The sequence below is a fragment of the Capra hircus genome, chromosome 10 (assembly GCF_001704415.2).
Source record: "Capra hircus breed San Clemente chromosome 10, ASM170441v1, whole genome shotgun sequence".
Classification (NCBI taxonomy): domain Eukaryota; kingdom Metazoa; phylum Chordata; class Mammalia; order Artiodactyla; family Bovidae; genus Capra; species Capra hircus.
In genome coordinates, this window is record NC_030817.1 from 43552672 (window position 1) to 43573537 (window position 20866).

The 20866-nt window shown below is 41.1% G+C and overlaps 1 protein-coding gene across 2 annotated transcripts in view; it reads right to left on the reverse strand.

Moving 5' to 3' along the window:
• SPPL2A (signal peptide peptidase like 2A) overlaps positions 1-20418 on the reverse strand; it is a 58459-nt gene extending 38041 nt beyond the window's left edge. Inside the window, exon 1 of one of the 2 annotated variants that reach the window (XM_018054191.1) lies at positions 20108-20346. Coding sequence is in view for 1 of the 2 variants with exons in the window: in XM_018054189.1 (XP_017909678.1) it covers positions 20108-20173 (66 nt within the window). In the remaining variant the exon portion in view is untranslated. Of the gene's footprint in view, positions 1-20107 lie in introns of both variants that reach the window. The other variant, XM_018054189.1, reaches the window with a different exon arrangement.

Consider the following 20866-nt stretch of genomic DNA (forward strand, 5'->3'; position numbering starts at 1 on the left):
GCATTGCAGGGTAAACTTCTAAGTGCTATCTTTGGAAATGAACCAGAGAAACTAGAAATCTCAAGTTTTCAAGACCCTGCAAAAAATCTATTCCAAAAGACCAATCTAGAGTTTAAAGTGCAAAAAGAAGGTCTAGAAGAATGTTCTTTCCTTACGCCTCATTTCCCACTACCAAGGAAGAAGAGAGACAAGAGGTAATAAGCGACTAAAAAGAAAACCCACAGTACACGGGGGCAGGGGGTGGGAGTGGAGCCTATGATGTGAAGAAACAGCCCAAGATAACTAGAATGCTACTCCGCATCACAATTCCCTTTAAACTTGGATCAATCCAGATCCTTCCTCTCTCCTTTGAGAAAGTCTTACACTACAACCAAAGAGAGAAAAAAGATTGGCAGTTAAAGATGGTGTACTACCAAGCCTCTGCCGCTAAAGCACGCACTGACATTCGACCATTTTTGATCTATTAATTTTGTAAATTTGTAATTTTGGTAATTACATAGAAGTCAATCTAAATATATAAGAAGTACAGAAATGCTCTAATCCATGTTCTCCTACCTAAAATCTCTTGTGAACATTTGGGATTTGAGAGCTTTCTGACATACTTGGGACTTCATTAGCTTATGGATCTAAGAAAGGGTAGGGAATTCTTCAAACATGCCATCAGATTACATAAAATGTTATATAATGAAATTATTTCTGGAAAAAAGAAATGCAGTTTTCGTTCAGCTACATACTTGGTGTCTATGAATGGATTCTGACAGCAGAGGTGGACAGAGCTGTTAAATTATTACTGAATCTATTGTTTGGGATTGTTTGATGTTCAAGTTATGCCCAATTTGGTCAGTTTGCAAATATAGCCTCTTCCACCTTGTTCTTTGTATCCTTTCAACAAGACCCCATTAGTCTTTGAGGACTTCCTTGTTTCTAGGCTGAATTTATCCTTTACCTGTCACAGATGAGAACCAGGAATTCTCCCAAGCTCCTTTTGGAAAGGACTGTATTTAAAACAGGATTTGGTTTTAACCAAAAGCAAATGAAAAAGGAAAAATAAAAGACGCTAAAGGCAAAGGAGAAAAGGAAAGATACACCCATCTGAATGCAGAGTTCCAAAGAATACCAAGGAGAGATAAGAAAGCCTTACTCAGTGAACAATGTGAAGAAATAGAGGAAAACAATTGAATGGGAAAGACTAGAGATCTCTTTAAGAAAATCAGAGATACCAAGGGAACATTTCATGCAAGTTCAGTTCAGTTCAGCTGCTCAGTCGTTTCCAACTCTTTGCTTCCCTGTCCGTCACCAACTCCTGGAGCTTACTCAAACTCATGTCCATCGAGTCAGCGATGCCATCCAACCATCTTATCCTCTGTCATCCCCTTCTCCTGCTTCAATCTTTCCCAGCATCAGGGTCAATAAAGGACAGAAACGGTATAGACCTAACAGAAACAGATGATATTAAGAGGAGGTGGCAAGAATACACAGAAGAACTGTACAAAAAGACCTTCATGACCCAGATAACCATGATGGTGTGATCACCTACCTAGAGCCAGATATCCTGGAATGTGAAGTCAAGTGGGCCTTAGAAAGCATCACTAAGCTAGTGGAGGTGATGGAATTCCAGTTGAGCTATTTCAAATCCTGAAAGATGATGCTGTGAAAGTGCTGCACTCAATATGCCAGACAATTTGGAAAAACTCAGCAGTGGCCACAGGACTGGAAAAGGTCAGTTTTCATTCCAATCCCAAAGAAAGGCAATGCCAAAGAATATTCAAACTACCTGCATAATTGCACTCATCTCACAAGATATCAAAGTAATGCTTAAAATTCTCCAAGGCAGGCTTCAACAGTACATGAACTGAGAACTTCCAGATGTTCAAGCTAGATTTGGAAAAGGCAGAGGAACGAGAGATCAAATTGCCAACATCTGTTGTATCATCAAAAAAGCAAGAGAATTCCAAAAAAACATCTACTTCTGCTTTATTGACTACATCAAAGCCTATGACTGTGTGGATCACAACAAACTGTGGAAAATTCTTAAAGAGATGTGAATGCCAGACCACCTGACCTGCCTCCTGAGAAATCTGTATGAAGGTCAAGAAGCAACAGAACCAGACATGGAACAATGGACTGGTTCCAAATAAGGAAAGGAGTATGTCAAGGCTGTATACTGTCACCCTGCTTATTTAATTTATATGCAGAGTACATCATATGAAATGCCAGGCTGGATGAAGCACAAGCAGGAATCAAGATTGCAGGAAGAAACATCAATAACATGAGTGAGATATGCAGATGACACCACCCTAATGGCAGAAAGCAAAGAGGAACTGAAGAGCCTCTTGATGAAAGTGAAAGAGGAGAGTGAAAAAGTTGGCTTAAAACTCAACACTCAAAAACTAAGATCATGGCATCCAGTCCCATCATTTCATGGCAAAAAGATGGGGAAACAATGGAAACCATGACAGACTATTTTCTTGGGCTCCAAAATCACTGCAGGTGGTGACTGCAGCAATGAAATTAAAAGACGCTTGCTCCTTGGAAGAAAAGTTATGACCAACCTAGACAGCTTATTAAAAAGCAGAGACATTACTTTGCTGACTAGCCAAAGCTATTATTTTTCTCAGGAGTCATGCATGGATGTGAGAGTTGGACCATGAAGAAAACTGAGGGCTGAAGAATTGATGTTTTTGAACTGTGGTGTTGGAGAAGACTCTTGAGAGTCCCTTGGACTGCAAGGAGATCCAACCAGTCAATCCTAAAGGAAATCAGTCCTGAATATTCACTGGAAGGACTGATGCTGAAACTCCAATACTTAGGCCACCTGATGTGAAGAACTGACTCACTGGAAAAGACCCTGATGCTGGGAAAGACTGAAAGCAGAAGGGGACGACAGAGGATAAAATGGTTGGATGGCATCACCAACTCAATGGCCGTAGAGTCCGAGCAAGCTCCAAGAGTTGGTGATGGACAGGGAAGCCTGGCGTGCTGCAGTCCATGGGGTGGCAATGAGTTGGACATGACTAAGGGAATGAATTGACTGACTTGGTTTTAACTGTGTCTAAGGCTGCTGAAGTGGTATAACCTTTACAACAGACAACTGTCAATATCAATCAAACTTTTTTTATTGGAGTATAGTTGCTTTACAATGTTGTTTAGTTTCTACATTACAACAAAGTGAATCAGCTACATGTGCATATATATTCCCTCTCTCTCGAGCCTTCTTCCCACCCCCCAATCAAATGTTTTTAATATATATAATTCTCTGATTCATATCCTACAGTTGTATTATTATTACACAATGCACAAGACTGTAGAAAGATAAATGTACAGGGATATTCACTGCAATATTATCTGTTGTAGCAAAAACAAAAGAACAACATCTTCTACAGATAAGGATCCATTACATTATGGCATATATTGTACACAGCTTCAAAAAGAAAGAACTTGATCTACTTGTAGAAATACATATCCATAGTGAGAAAAGCAAATTTCAGAAAGATATTTACAATGTTTCCTATTTTCATAAAAATAAAGGTCCCTATACGTGCCTGTACATTTACGTTAACTTAAAGAATGACAGAGGGAGAAACACACCAGCCTGTTTAAAAGACAAAAGAAGAGGAAAACAAAAGCAAAGATGAAGATGTAAAAAGACTGGAAAGAGAAAATTAAAAAAGGAAAACACAATCAAAGAAAACAAAAAGGTATGAAATCCCTCTCTTGCCATCCTGCCCACAGTCACCCCTTAAGGGCTTTTATGTCTTTCCAGATACTATCTATGAATATTTAAGATAGATAGAAAGATAGACAGATCTCAAATATATACATTGTTTGTTTTACACATATGGGATCATACTATATATACTACTGTGTAGCTTTTCTAAAATTTATCTTACTGAAGTATAATTGATTTACAACACTGAGTTAATTTCTACTGTAAAGTGATTCAGTTCTACATATACACATTTTTTTTCATTATGATTTATTAGAGGAGATTATATATAGTTCCCTGTGCTATAAAAGAAGACTTTGTTGTCTATTCTATACATAGTAGTTTGCATCTGCTAATTACAAACTCCCAATCCTTTCCTCCTCAACACCCCTTCTGCTAAGCAAGTCTATTCTCTATGTCTGAGTCTGTTTCTGTGTCAAAGATAAATTCATTTTTGTCATATTTTAGATTCCACATGTAAGTGGTATCATATTGTATCTGTCTTTCTTTGGCTTACTTAGTATACTCTCTAGGTCCACCCATGTTGATACAAATGGCATTGTTTCACTCTATCATGGCTGAGTAGTATTCTGTTGTTTAAATGTACATCTTCTTTCATTCATCTGTGAATGAACATTTAGGCTGCTTCCATGTCTTGGCTACTTACTGTAAACAGTGCTACTATGAATATTGGGTTGTATGTATCTTTTTGAATCATAGTTTTCTCTGGATATATGCCCAGGAGTGGGATTGCAGGATCATATAGCAACTCTATTTTTAGTTTTTTTGAGGAACCTCCATGCTGTTTTCCATTGTGGTTGCACCAATTTACATTCCTAACTACAGCATAGGAGGGTTCCCCTTTCTCCACACCCCCTCCAGTATTTGTTATTTGTAGACTTTTTAATGATGGTCATTCTGACTGGGGTAAAGAGGTACCTCACTGTAGTTTTGACTGGCGGTTCTCTAATAATTAGCAACGTTGAGCATCTTTTCATGTGATTGTATGTTAGCCCACATGTATTCTTTGGAGAAATGTTTATTTAGCTCTTCTGGCCATTTTTCAATTGGGTTGTTTGTTTTAATGTTTCTGAGCTGCATGAGCTATTTGTATATTTTGGAAATTAAACCTCTGCAGGTCACTTCAGTTGCAAATACTTTTTCCCAGTCCATAGGTTCATTTTTTCATTTTGTTTATGGTTTCCTTTGCTGTACAAAAGTTTGTATTTTTGCTTTCATTTCTATTGCCCTGGAAGACTGACCAAAGAAAACATTGGTATAGTTTATGCCAGAGAATGTTTTGTCTTATGTGCTCTTCATAGGAGTATTAAAGTGTCATGTCTTATATTTAATTCTTTAAGCCATAAAATTTAAATTTTATATGTCAGAGTTTCCATATTGATACATATACACTATTTCCTTTTATAAAAAATATGGTATTGTATGAAAAAATATGTATGATATTCAGCATTACTTTTATAATTACAAAAGCTAAGGGATTTTTTAAAAAGCTTAAAAGTATAAGAAAATACAAAGATGTCCAACTATGAGTAACATTTATTGCTACAGAGGGACTGCAATCTTCCTATGATGGTAGAAAACTACTACTGACATAAGCAAAACTCACTGATATGGGAATTACTAAGGCAAACACAAATTTTAGTGGAAGATTAGTATAAGACAGGAAAGGATACCCAGACATAATTGTAGAATAGTTAGTACTGGTTATGGAACATGCAGTAAATTTCTTAAACAAGCTAATATACCCAAATAATTTAAGCATTTCCACTACATTTTAACAGCTCAGTAAAATTTTGAAAATTCAGTTTCTCAGCAATAGAGTCCATGTGTTTTTGGAAGTATAGGTCTGGGATAGAATGGCAGTTCACCATTTACTGGCTATACTACAAGTCATTAAACCTGTTCTGGGTGTTATCATTAGGTTTTTGGGGGTGGGGGGCGGTGGTGGTGCATGGCTTGAGGGATCTTAGTTCCCCAACCAGGGACTGAACATGGGCCCTGGCAGTGAAAGCACCAAGTCCTGACCACTGGACGGCCAGGGAATTCCCTCTTCAGCTTTGATATGACAAAAATGTCCATATCTCACAGAGCTGTCACAATAATTAAGTTAGACCATGCAACTGCTAACACATATTAAGCTCATAATAAATGGTAACTGTTATTATTAATAATATATCTAGCACCTTGCCATGTACTTGTACCACGCAGGAGAAATACAAGATGATTAGCAGTTACTTAGGGCTTGGTAGAAGGTGAGAATGGGATAGCTACAGAATATGAAGTTTCTTTCTTTCTTCCTTTTTTTAAAATGGACTTTATTTTTCAGATCACCTTTAGGGTCACAGCAAAACTGAGCAGGAAGTATGGTATTCCTACATCTTTCCTTACCACACAAACTCATAGCCTCCCTCCAACCTCTGTTATTAACATTTGTTACCATCTATGAATCTACACTGAAAATCTGTTACCACCCAAAGTCCAAGGTTTACATTTACAGTCTCCCCTGGTGTTTTATGTCCTATTGGTTTTGATAAATATATAATGACATGTATCCAGCATTACAGTATCACATGGGAAAAGAAATAGCTCCACTGCCCTAAAAATGCTCTGTCCTCTACCTTTCTGGTTTCTTTTTGAGGTGATGTCAATGTTTTAATATTGACTGTAGTAATGGTTTTTCATAGTAAAGCTATGGTTTTTCTAAGTAGTCATGTATGGATGTGAGAGTTGAACTATAAAAAGCTTTGTGCTGAAGAATTAATGCTTTTTAACTGTGGTGTTGGAGAAGACTCTTGAGAGCCCCTGGGACTGCAAGGAAATCCAACCAGTCCATACTAAAGGAAATCAATCCTGAATATTCATTCGAAGGACTGATGCTGAAGCTGAAACTCCAATACTTTGGCCACCTGATGCGAAGAACTGACTCATTGGAAAAGACCCTGATGCTGGGAAAGACTGAAGGTGGGAGAAGAAGGAGACAACAGAGGATGAGACGGTTGGATGGCATCACCAACATGATGGACATGAGTTTGAGTAAGCTCCGGGAGTTGGTGATGGACAGGGAAGCCTGGTGTGCTGCCATGGAGTCACAGAGTTGACACGACTAGGCAACTGAACTGAACTGAACTGGTGTTTTATATTCTATGAAGTAAAGTGAAGTGAAGTGAAGTCGCTCAGTCATGTCCAACTCTTTGCGACCCCGTGGACTGTAGCCTACCAGGCTCCTCCATCCATGGGATTCTCCAGGCAAGAATACTGGAGTGGGTTGCCATTTCCTTCTCCAGGGGAATCATCCCGACCCAGGGATCGAACTCAGGTCTCCCGCATTGCAGGCAGATGCTTTAACCTCTGAGCCACCAGGGAAGCCCTTATATTCTACAAGTTTTGACAAACGTATAATGACATGCATCCACCATTACAGTATCACATGGGAAAAAAAATAGTTTCACTATCTTAAAAAGCCTCTGTGCTGTACCTATTTGGTTTCTTTTTGAGGTGATGTCAATGCTTTAACATTGACTGTAGTAATGGTTGCACCTATCTGTAAATATATTAAAAGCCACTGAATTGTTCACTTTAAGTGGGTGAATTTTATGGTATATAAATTATATCTCAATAAAGCTGCCCCCTCCCCGAAAGAAACACTAAATAAGCAATTATAGTCTTGTTGGGAAGATTAAAAACAAACCTGAAACAGATAATCACAAACAGAATATGATTAAAGACAGAGTCTCTAGTAAAAGCTTTAGTAGTTCTTGGGCTGTTGGAAGGGCTTCACTGGTGGCTCAAATGGTAAAGAATCCACCTGTAATGCAGGAGACTTAGGTTCAGTTCCTGGGGCAGGAAGATCTCCTGGAGAAGGGAATGGTTACCCACTCTAGTATTCTTGCCTGGAGAATTTCCATAAGAGGAACCTGGTGGGCTATAGCCCATGGTGTTGCAGAGTCGGACACAACGGAGCGACTAACACTTTCACTTTTCACTTCAGGGTGCTGGAAATGCAAATTCTTGGACCCTATTCCAGATCTACTCAATCAGAAACACTGAGAAGTTTATTTTTAATAAGCCCTTATGGAAATGTTGACCCTTGTTAAAGTTTGAGTACCACAGCTGTATGGAGAAGGAAATGGCAACCCACTCCACTATTCTCGCCTGGACAGAGGAGCCTGGTGGGTTACACAGTCCAGAGGGTTGCAAAAAGAGTCAAAGATATGACTTAGTGACTAAACAACAACAATCACAAAACCAAAGCTATGTGGATGGTGCTTCGCAAGATTTAATGCACAAATTATTTAATTATCATATTAAAATGCAGATTCTGATTCAGTGGGTCTGGGTGGAATCTGAGATTCTGCATTTCTAACAAGCACCCAGGTGATCCTGCTGCTGCTCTATGGACTCAACCTTGAGCAGCAAAAGCAATAAGGCAATAAGAGCGCAGTCATCCCTCAGTAACTGAGGGAGATTGGTTCCAGGACAGATGACGAAATCCAGGTATGTTCATATCCCACAGATTTGCTTCCACACAAATTCAGCCAACTGTAGATCACAAGTATAGTATACGTATTGAAAAAAAATCCAAGTATAAGCAGATGCACACATTTCAAAACCACGTAGTTCAAGGGACAACTGGCAGAAACCACATCACTGTGGACCAAATACGTTGGGAAGCATAGAGGCCTGAAGCGCAGTGGCCCTTCAAACATTATAAATATCAAATCAGGCGAGATCTGTGGTCCACTCATGCTAGTACTAGGTCACCTGAGAAAGACCCTATGGTGGAAGGACACCTTCCTTTACATCTTGCCAGTTAGAGACATGCTTCAAAACATCTGAATTTTCCTTTGTAATCAACTGTGGGCTGGTCTTCTGCAACTTTATGCAACTCTTTAAAAAATGTTTATATTTTCAACCAGTAATGAAAATATCCTCTTAATAAAAAGTTTAGAGTCAAGAGCTTGAAGGGATTTAGGGTAACAAAATCTAGTCCCTTTATTTCATAGCTCAAACAGGTCCAAAATGATCAAAATCTAGTGGTCTTGGGGGCCAAATTAGAACAGAGCTCTCTAAAACCCAGACCAGCCATCTTTCAACTCTGCTGTCCTTCAAGCTCCTTTATGCAGCTAGATCCCCCTTCAGTATTAATACTGGCCACATATATCTCTGCATTAGCTGTTAAGTCCCTTTCTGCCATGATACTGGGAATGGATCTCCTACACATTTGGAAAACTCAGCAGTGGCCACAGGACTGGAAAAGGTCAGTTTTCATTCCAATCCCAAAAAAAGGCAACGCCAAAGAATACTCAAACTACCGCACAATTGCACTCATCTCACATGCTAGTAAAGTAATGCTCAAAATTCTCCAAGCTAGGCTTCAGCAATACATGAACCGTGAACTTCCTGATGTTCAAGCTGGTTTTAGAAAAGGCAGAGGAACCAGAGATCAAATTGCCAACATCCGCTGGATCATGGGAAAAGGAAGAGAGTTCCAGAAAAATATCTATTTCTGCTTTATTGACTATGCCAAAGCCTTTGACTGTGTGGATCACAATAAACTGGGGAAAATTCTGAAAGAGATGGGAATACCAGACCACCTAACCTGCCTCTTAAGAAATCTGTATGCAGGTCAGGAAGCAACAGTTCGAACTGGACAGGGAACAACAGACTGGTTCCAAATAGGAAAAGGTGTACGTCAAGGCTGTATACTGTCACCCTGCTTATTTAACTTATATGCAGAGTACATCATGAGAAATGCTGGACTGGAAGAAACACAAGCTGGAATCAAGACTGCCAGGAGAAATATCAATAACCTCAGATATGCAGATGACACCACCCGTATGGCAGAAAGTGAAGAGGAACTCAAAAGCCTCTTGATGAAAGTGAAAGTGGAGAGTGAAAAAGTTGGCTTAAAGCTCAACATTCAGAAAACGAAGATCATGGCATCCGGTCCCATGACTTCATGGAAAATAGATGGGGAAACAGTGGAAACAGTGTCAGACTATTTTTTTGGGCTCCAAAATCACCGCAGATGGTGACTGCAGCCATGAAATTAAAAGATGCTTACTCCTTGGAAGAAAAGTTATGACCAACCTAGATAGCATATTCAAAAGCAGGGACATTACTTTGCCGACTAAGGTCCGTCTAGTCAAGGCTATGGTTTTTCCAGTAGTCATGTATGGATGTGAGAGTTGGACTGTGAAGAAGGCTGAGTGCCGAAGAACTGATGCTTTTGAACTGTGGTGTTGGGGAAGACTCTTGAGAGTCCCTTGGACTGCAAGGAGATCCAACCAGTCCATTCTGAAGGAGATCAGCCCTGGGATTTCTTTGGAGGGAATGATGTTGAAGCTGAAACTCCAGTACTTTGGCCACCTCATGGGAAGAGTTGACTCACTGGAAAAGACTCTGATGCTGGGAGGGATTGGGGGCAGTAGGAGAAGGGGACGACCGAGGATGGGATGGCTGGATGGCATCACGGACTCGATGGACATGAGTCTGAGTGAACTCTGGGAGATGGTGATAGACAGGGAGGCCTGGCGTGCTGCAATTCATGGGGTTGCAAAGAGTCGGACACGACTGAGTGACTGAACTGAACTGAACTGAACCACTACTCAAATTTCTCTAATACCCAATTAGTTTCTCCCACACCCTAAATATCCCAAACTCAAACTTATCTTTTCCTTGCTGTTGTTCAGTTGCCTGGTCATGCATGACTCTCTGTGACCCCACGGACTGCAGTACGTCAGGTCTCCCTGTCCCTTGCCATCTCCCAAAGCTTGCCCAAGTTTATGTCCACTGCATCAATAATACTATACAGCCATCTCATCCTCTGATGCCCTCTTCTCTTTCTGCCCTCAATCTTTCCCAGGGTTAGAGTCTTTTCCAATGAGTCAGTTCTTTGCATCAGGTAGCCAAAGTATTGAAGCTTCAGCTTCAGCATCAGTCCTTCCAATGACTATTCAGGGTTGATCCCTTAGGATTGACTGGTTTAATCTCCTTGCTGTCCAGGGAACTTTCAGGAGTCTTCTCCAGCATCATAGTTTCAAGGTATCAATTCTTTGGTGCTCTGCTTTTTTTATAGTCCAGCTCTCCTTACACTCTTCCAAGTAACCCCACTTCTAGGACTCTAGAGTTTCATGGAATTCCTTTCCCTATAACAAGTGCTCCTAACCCCAAACCTTCCGTTTTAATGACAGTTTCTACAACCTTTAGTAGTGGAGTCAAGTGTTCTTCATGGCCATTGAATCATCAATCCCACATCCATGTCTTTATATTCCACATTTTGCTTGAGCTCATGTGCAAGGGAAGCAAGTTTATTAGACCACAGTGTGAACCAGTAAAGTAGTACTTCCTGTTTTTCTGATTCAAATTTATCTCACATAAAACTTCATGGGATGTCTATTGTTCATGAACATTGCCAAATTTACTTTATCCAGATCACTTGACTTCAATCATATTCCATATCACCTTCTTTTCAAAACAATGTTTAATTCTTTATTTTTAGTTGGTTGCACTGGGTCTTTGTTGCTGCTTGTGGGTTTTCTCCAGTGAGTGGGGGCTCCTCTTCATTGCAGTGCTCGGGCTTCTCACTGCAGTGGCTTCACCTGTTGTGGAGCATAGGCTCTAGGGGGCGCAGGCTCAGTAGTTACGGCTTGCAGGGTTTACAGCACTGGCTCAGTAGTTGTGGTGCCCAGGCTCAGCTGCTCCATGGCATGTGGGATCTTTCTGGACCAGGGATCGAACCCATGTCTCCTGCATTGGCAGGTGGATTCTTAACCACTAGACCACCAGGGAAGACCAAGTCTACCTTAATGTTATAGTTGCCTATTTTGACCATTTTTCTCCTAAATAACTTTTGGTATGACCAGTATCAAATGATTACCTAAAGTCTAAAAAAATAACCCAACTGTAATGGAGTACACTATACTCACATCTTGCAGGTACACTATCTCCCCATTTTCCCAGACCAATCAGACCTTAAACAAAAGGACATATGAAAAGAGCTGTACTTCATCTGTGTATTTACACTGAGTTGGTCTCGCACTGACCTTCATGTCCCTGTCTCTTGAGGCAACATCCATGCTTTATACTCCAATCTCTTGGTAGTCCTAAGCACAGGCATTTGTATTCCTGGCCTCTGTTCACAGGTCTCCTGATGCTGACTCACCAGCCCAATATTAATCTAGGAAACAGGCCCTTCTATTCCTGTCCAAGCTAACAGCACAGTTCAAGGATTCTTCTTTGAGTGCATTTCACAGATTTGGTTTGCCTTCTATCTTTCTCCTTCAAAAGGTATCTAAGCAGCATTGGACCTACTTTCCAAATTTAAGTCTTTACACGTTCCTTTCAAAATAACAATTCTCTAGCTAAAAATTTATCTAACATACACACCACCATGAATCCATGCCATCTTTTTGGTTTGCCAATTGGTCCATTTTCACTTGATCAAGATCAAGCTCTGAAAAATACAGTGTTAACTTTTACTCTTGTATATATTTAATTCCCTGAAAAAGCCTATGAACAAAGCTAGTGGACGTAATGGAATTCCAACTGAGCTATTTCAAATCTTAAAAGATGATACTGTTAAAAGTGCTGCACTCAACATGCCAGCAAATTTGGAAAACTCAGCAGTGGCCACAGGACTGGAAAAGGTCAGTTTTCATTTCAATCCCAAAGAAGGGCAAGTCACAGAATATTCAAACTACTGCAAAAAGTGCACTCATTTCACATGCTAGCAAGGTAATGCTCAAAATCCTTCAAGGCAGGCTTCAACGGTAAGTGAACCGAGAACTTCCAGATGTACAAGTTGGATTTAGAAAAGGCAGAGGAACCAGAGATCAAATTTCCAACATCCACTGGATCATAGAAAAAGCAAGGGAATTCCAGAAAAACATCTGCTTCAATGACTGTGATAAAGCCTTTGACTCTGTGGATCACAAAAAACTGGAAAATCCTTCAAGAGATGGGAATACCAAACCGCTTTATCTGTCTCCTGAGAAACCTGTATGCAGGTTGAGAAGCAAAAGTTTAGGACCAGGTACAGAACAACGGACTGGTTCTAAATTGGGAAAGGAGTACGTCAAGGCTGTACTCCTTGTCTTGGCCTGCTCCTAAGAACTGCTGGATCAGAATTTGATTTTAATGCAACATTAAATTCAGGAAGCACTGATCTATAATAAAGGACAAGAAACTGCTGCCCAGATTAGAGCATAATGTCTAGGCAAAAAGAATCATGCTTGACTAATCTGATTGTCACCCTGCTTATTTAACTTATATGTAAAATATATCATGTGAAATGCCAGGCTGGATGAAGCACAAGTCGGAATCATTGCTGGGAGAAATATCATCAGATATGCAGATGATACCACTCCAATGGTAGAAAGCAAAGAGGAACTAAAGAGCCTCTTGATGAGAGTTAAAGAGCAGAGTGAAAAAGCTGGCTTAAAACTCAACATTCAGAAAATGAAGATCACAGCATCCAGTCCCATCACTTCACAGCAAGTAGATGGGGAAAAATTGGAAACAGTGACAGCTTTTATTTTCTTGGGCTCCAAAATCAATGGGGATCAATGGGGACAGAGACTGCAGCCAAGAAATTAAAGACACTTGTTCTTTGGAAGAAAAGCTATGACAAATAAAGACAGCATATTAAAAAGTAAAGATGTCACTTTGCAAAGTTCCGTATAGTCAAAGCTATGGTTTTTCTAGTAGTCATGTACAGATGTTGAGAGTTGGATCATAAGAAAGGCTAAGTGCTAAAGAACTGATGCTTTTGAACTGTGGTGCTAGAGAAGATTCTTGAGAGTCTCTTGGACAGTAAGGAGATCTAAACAGTCAATCCTAAAGGAAATAAACCCTGAATATTCATTGGAAGGACTGATGCTGAAGCTGAAGCTCCAATACTTTGGCTAGCTGATGCGAAGAGCAGACTCTTTAGAAAAGATCCTTTTGCTGGGAAAGATGAAAGGAAAGAGGAGAAGGGGACAACAAAGAACGAGATGGGTTGATGGCATCACTAACTCAGTAGACATAAATTTGAGCATACTCTGGTAGATAATGAAGGACAGGGAAGCCTGGCATGCTGTAGTTCATGGGGTCACAAAGTGTTGGACACGATTTAGGGACTGAACAATAACAACAAAAAGCCTTAACAGATTAGTTAAGCATGATTCTTTTTGCCTAGAGATAATGCTGTAATCTGGGCAGCAATTTCTTATCCTTTATTACAGATCAGTGCTTCCTGAATTTAATGTTCTATTAAAATCAAATTCTGATCTAGCAGGTCTTAGGAGGAGGCCATGATTATGCATTTCTAACAAGCTTCCAAGTGATGTTCTGATGTTGTCTACAGAGTATGTGGTTACAGATCTCATCATGTACAGCAGTGAAACTCACCAGATTTCCAGATGTTACTGAGATCCTCCCAGGAATTTTCTAAAGAGGTCAAAGTCTCACTATAACGGCAGTACACTGGTAGAGTCAATGCTCAGGTTTTGGCCAGCAGTTCCACCACTGCATCCACAAGTTCACTCAAAAATCTTATGCATGTGTATCACTGGGTCTCAACTCCCCCACCCACCTCTACAGTCTGTCAATTAAACCTGTTTCACATTATTTGTACTGCTATCCATTAGACATACTTAATCCTCTGGTTTGAAAGAACAATGTGTGAATGTGACTAACTCTCACATTAACTCCCCATGCAACCTTTCTTCATAAAATCTACAAATTAAATTATTTCTCTAATTTTAGATACTGCATAGGAGCGCTGGAGGTTTGGAGCAACTTTTGCTAACAAACAGAATTTATTTAAAATGAGAACTAGCAATTAAAAAAAAAAGCTTTATTTCTAAACCAAAAGATTAAAAGTTACAATGTAATCACGAATGTTAAATGCTCAGGAGTAATAGTCATCCACATATTACCCTTATATCAGAGCAATGTAGAAGGTATCGTTTTCTTTACAAACTTCTTTCTCTTTACACAGATTATGAGTTTCAGGTCAATAGTAATACAGTAAGAGTTGAAATGACCTCTATAGGAAAGGAAGAATTGAGGTTATGTGTCTAAATGATAGATGTTCCAAAGTCAGATCTAAGTAATTTTCTAACTCACTATTATGCCTCTTTCCTCCCTAATAAATTCTATCATCAAGACAATCTTATGTTCTTTCTACTACTTCCAGGATTCAAGGTTTATGCAAATGATGCACTGAAACTGAGTAGACCAAGATCCTCAGAGATGATGTGAAATCTTACTTACTTAATCAGCAGCTCAGTGGAAGCTTGGGCACCCAACAGAGATTTACAGAGAATCAGAAGAGTCTGTGTGCCACCATGGGGAAAGCAGATTCCCAGAATCATTCCTTAGACTTGGAGAATCTGGGGATACGTAACAGGCTAAGATGTATTAGGGGGCAGGGAAGTAACAAGGTAACCATTTCATCCATTCAATACTCTGCAGTCTATGAGGTGCTATGGGAGACAGCAGAGGATCAGCCAGGTAAAATTTCTCCTTCTTGGGGCTTATATCCTATTTGTTACCTAGATCCAGACTTCTCCTTGGTTTTCCTTAAGTAATCTTACTACTTAACTATTACAGAATTTGTGATTTATACTAGAATTCATAAACTCAAATGCCTAAAAGGCCAGCCATAAATCAAATTGATTTAAGTCCACAGGACATGGTAATGTTTGGCAATTTCTGGCCTAAAGGTAATCACTTTTTTTTTTACTTAGTATTTTGGGGTAAGTGTCCATACCTGAAGGCCTTATGGTCTAGATTTCTATAAACAGATTCAACTGCAGGTAAATTTTTAATAAAATTTAAATGTAATCGTAAAAAATGATTACACACATAATAAACATGACTCCTCCTATCTTTAGACCTTTTTTATGAAAATAAATTCACAAATTTATCCAATCAGTCCTGTGATCTATTTTTGATAAACAAACAAAACAAAAAACAACGTAGTGGAAAAATATAAAAAGATGTCTAGAAAGCCCGGGTTCTAGTCCTCTTTTTGATGACTTTCTATATGGTCTAGGACAAAATGTAATCTTTCAGAAACTCCCCTCAGGATTATTTTGAGATGCTAAGGAGATGTATATGTAGGTGCTATATTCTGGAAATGCAGGGACTGTGAGCTTCCTGGTGTCTTTTCTCATAAGGGCACCAACTCCATCACAAGAAACCCACTCTCTGACCTCATCTAAACCTAATTATCTCCCAAAGGCCCCATCTCCAAATACTATCAACATTGGGTGTTGGTGCTTCAACATGAATTTTGGGAAGACACAATTCAGTTCACTACAGCAGCTAAGCATGTCTCTGACAGGTTGGGTAGGAGAACACAACTACTTTCCTCAGGAAGTTGACAGAGAAGGGATTAAAGATTCTTTGAGTTGGTATAGTATATCAAAGGAAGGAAGATTACAGCAAGAGAGTTTTCTGCTGGAGATCCTGATGATCACTTCAGGAAGGAGACAGATGGGCCCCGGCTGAATAGTTTCTCCCCTGTGGACAGAAACTCCATAAAATTATGATGACTGAGGAGGCTGGGACCTACCTAGATAAGAGTTAAAGATCCCATATTCCACTTTCTCAAAGTCAAGGAGACTTCTGCGACTACACATGTACAGAAAGGCTCTTTGGAGGTCAAAAAGGGAGGGGCCACTACTCCATTTTAAGTGATGTCAACTACCCATAGGCCTCTTTGCTAGAATCCAGCTTGGCTAAGAGATGCACATGGACACATGGGAGGACCCTGAGATATACCAGATACAGACTCAGAACCAGGAAAAGCAAGATAATTAGCCAAAGGAAACCCAGAAGAAATGCCCCATAAAAGTGTCTCAAACCCACCACGAGGGCATGACCCTCTGAGCCCACCCGTATGTCCACGTACCCTTTTCCTCCTAGTAAACACTTGACTTGTTTCACCACTTTCCATTTCTATGTGGAAATTCATTTGTACACAGCTGACAGGCCAGGGCCTTGCCACTGGCTCTGGTGGCCTAGTGGTGAGACTCTCTAGTGCTGGTCTAGCAGCAGCACTCTCTGCTGGCCAACCTCCATCTCTGGCCAGGAATGGAGAGCCTGCCTCAGGTCACTGCAGGCTGAGACCACCCAAGATCAACACGACACTTCAAATTATTTGAAGTAATGAAAACATGAATAGAACTTTTATAAAACACTATGAGAAAGACTCGGGATTCTTCAGAGAACTTTGAAACAATTTTAGAAAACAGATCCAGGCTACATTTCACTCATTCTCTTTGAAATAGAACTTTGAGACAGTCGGGGCTAGTGGTGGAAGTTGGACTGAGCAAAGACAAATGAAATATGGAATTATGGCAAAGACAAGAGAGAAGTAACTACCTGCCAGGCACTCTTTTCATGTCTAGACTCAAATGTTTAACGGGTTTAGAAGTCATTAAAACAGCCAGACATGCTGTAGCTTGAGCAAGACACACAGTAAGGTCATTCAGATGTTAAAGGGCCTTTCCAATACTAAACCGTCTGCCCCTTCTACAGAGATATGACACTTTCTGGAGATTAAGTGCTGCTTCTAGAAGAGGATGATGACCCTGTTCTAACATGACCAGGAGAAAAGAGGCCCCATTGGGCCAGCTTAAAAGCCCAGAAAGAAGAAATGAAATGATTAAGCTGGCATCATTCATTCAAATGAACTCAAGAAAGGCCACCAGAGCTGTAAAAGTAGGGAAGAGTAGTAAACAAAGGCGCCAGGGAAAAAATGGTTAAAATAACAACAGCAACAATAAAAGTTAAAGTAGAGAAGAAAAGGAACTAGGTATCCAGCAAACAGAAGCGAGAGCTCCCTACTGAGAAAAAGGATGTGAGATTTATTTAAGTTCCTCAGAAAAGGAAAGGAACAAGAGATCATTTCAGGAAATTAAAGGAAGAAAGAGTGAAGAAGTAAACAAATCCACTGAGAAATCAATAAGAAACAGAAAATCAATACTATTAGTTGGCACTAAAACAGATCTTTTCAACTTAAAAACATATTGTCAAGTTTATTACAGTTACCAGCACAGCTCCTTGCATATAAGAGGTGTACACTATTTGTGGAGTGAAAGAATGTTATGAAGCCCCCATAACAACCCTGCAACCAGGGAGTACTGAACTCAAAGGTTAATATACTGAAATATGACAAAATACATACATGTAATATGAAAAGAATAACATCTAGAATATGGGAGAGACAAACTAGCTACAATCTAGAACTGGGACAAACTTTTAGACTTGTGAAGCACTTGAAATTAAATGAAGTTTGTTTACATTTTTCCTGTGAGGGCATTGGAGCTTTTAATAAGAATTTCAATGTGAATTTAGTAAGAATTTTAGGGAGGGGGGTTCAGGATGGGGGCAACACCTGTATACCTGTGGCTGACTCATGTTGATGTATGGCAAAAACCATCACAATATTGTAATTATTCTACTAAAATAAATTAATTTAAAAAGAATTTCAGTGTGAGTTTATGAGCAACTGATGTACTTATTAAGTTATTAATTTGCATTCAGAAAGGACAGGTGGAAATTTATACACATGTGTATATTCTTACAATTAGCTTAAGAAGTTCAAATAAAAATGAGTGCAAAACCACTAAAAAATTTCATACCTAGGTTATAGTTTTATGTGTATATACACACTATTTGAATTAACTTTTGGACACGTCTAATTACAAAGTAAACAACATCTCAAAGATTCAGACCAACACTACTACTTTGTTATTCTCTTTATATTCTACTCCCCACATTTCATCCCTAACAATTTTTAGATACATTCCCTCATTCATGTTCCTAATACCGTCTAGCAGTTATGAAAACACCAAGGACACTTCGGGCTCTAAATCTGGTTTTTCAATAAATGTTAAAGACACTTTCACACTGAATACATTCACTAGTAGTAATTCTTTAAACTGGAGAGTAAGCAAAATACACTATTTCAGAAAAGTTACACATTCTAATGGAAAGAACTAGACAGGCATACACCACAGAAATTCTATAAAAAGCTCATAAAAGCTTCCAACTTGAAACTTCCTGCGGGAAATCTATACGAAACAAAAACTGAAATAGACAACACCGGTGCCCTGCCCAACCACTTACTGGAGCTCCAACTACTTGGTGTTTAATTTTAAGACACTATTACGTTTCTCTAATTATGAAAACAAACTTGAGGACACATATTTGTTATTGTTACTTAACTGGCTCTCCTTGCCTTTAGGCAGAGAACTGAAAACCACTAAAAGAATTACTCCGGTGTGTTCCTTAAAAAATTATTTTGAATCATTATATTACCAAAAAACCCCAGAATGAAATCAAATGAACCCTAAAAAGAAGCAGAAACACTGGAGGTGGGGGCGGGAGAATCTGTTTAAGAGCAACTAAACTAAAGCCCGGAGAAGGCAATGGCAGCCCACTCCAGTACTCTTGCCTGGAAAATCCCATGGCCAGAAGAGCCTGGTGGGCTGCAGTCCATTGGGGTCGCAAAGAGTCAGACACGACTGAGCGACTTCGCTTTCACTTTCCACTTTCATGCATTGGAGAAGGAAATGGCAACCCACTCCAGTGTTCTTGCCTGGAGAATCCCAGGGACGGGGGAGCCTGGTGGGCTGCCATCTATAGGGTCGCACAGAGTCGGACACGACTGAAGTGACTTAGCAGCAACAGCAGCAAACTAAAGCGCAGTTTTTGAACCGCTAAACTTATTCAGGGATCAAGTATACTGTTTTTCCTTCTTTCAGAGTTAGGGCTTGAGGCGGGGAGGGGCGTGTGTGTGTGTGTGTGAACGTTAAACAGCTGTAAGAAAGGCTGGACAATAAAATCAGAGGTCAATTAAAAATAGCCTGGAACGGTGAAAACCTTCAGAGAAGCATCAAGGTCAAAATAGTATTAGGGGTTGGGCAGATAGCTTTCTCTGGGATAAGTACTGGAAGATCTCAAACGACGCGAATGGGGGCTAGAAGGAGAGGGAGTAGCGAGTAAGTCAGGGGCTGCTGCTAAGTCCCGTCAGTCGTGTCCGACTCTGTGCGACCCCATGGACGGCAGCCCACCAGGCTCCCCCGTCCCTGGGATTCTCCAGGCAAGAACTCTGGAGTGGGATACCATTAAGTCAGGGGAAGAAAGAAAAAAAAACCCGGCAGGCCGCGTAGGAGACGGAGAAGGGAGGCCGATCCGGAGCAGGACGGGGTAGGGGTAGGTTTGGAGGAGGAGGAGGAAGAGGAGGGCGAGGGCGAGGGGGAGGGGGAAGGGAGGGGAAGGGAAGGGAAGGGAAGGGAAGGGAAGGGAAGGGAAGGGAAGGGAAGGGAAGGGGCCCGGCCCCGCCCCGGGGAGGCCCGAGAACCCTCCCGCCCCCCTTACCAGAGGGAGGAGGAAACCCCAGAGCAGGGCGGCCGCGGCAGGGGGCAGCGGCGACTGCCGACCCATCGAACTGACGGGTAGGCGCCGGGCGGCGCGTCGAGGCTCAGCGGGGCAGGCTCCGGATCCCGTCGCGGCGGGCTGGACAGGGTCGGACCGCGAACCTCGAGTGGGGCCGCCGTGGCTGCTGGAGCCGCCGCTGCAGCGCCGACTTCCTCTTCCGGCCCCGCCCGGAGGACGCGGAAACCCCCACGGGGCATGTGGAGTCCGGGGCGGCGCGCGCCTCCCGCCAGGCTCTCGGAGCTTCCAGACGCTGGCGGGCACAGGCGGCGTGGCTGGGCGTGTCTCTGTCCAGCTGCCTGACCTGAACTGTCCCCAAGACCGGGCAGGCGAAGGGACTTTTTCAAGGCCTTCTTCCTTGAAGCCGCGGAGCGTCTGTTCTCTTCCCCAGTAACTATCCAGGTGTTAGAGCCAGAATCCTACATGCTCTGAGTCTTAATTCATCTGCTCTTCAGCAGTCCTAGGAACTCTCATGCTGTGTCCCAGATCGGGTCATTTCAGTTCAGTTCAGTCGCTCAGTCGTGTCCGACTCTTTGCGACCCTGTGAATCAAACCACGCCAGGCCTCCCTGTCCATCACCAACTCCCGAGTTCACTCAAACTCATGTCCATCGAGTCGGTGATGCCATCCAGCCATCTCATCCTCTGTCGTCCCCTTCTCCTGCTCCCAATCCCTCCCAGCATCAGGGCCTTTTCCAATGAG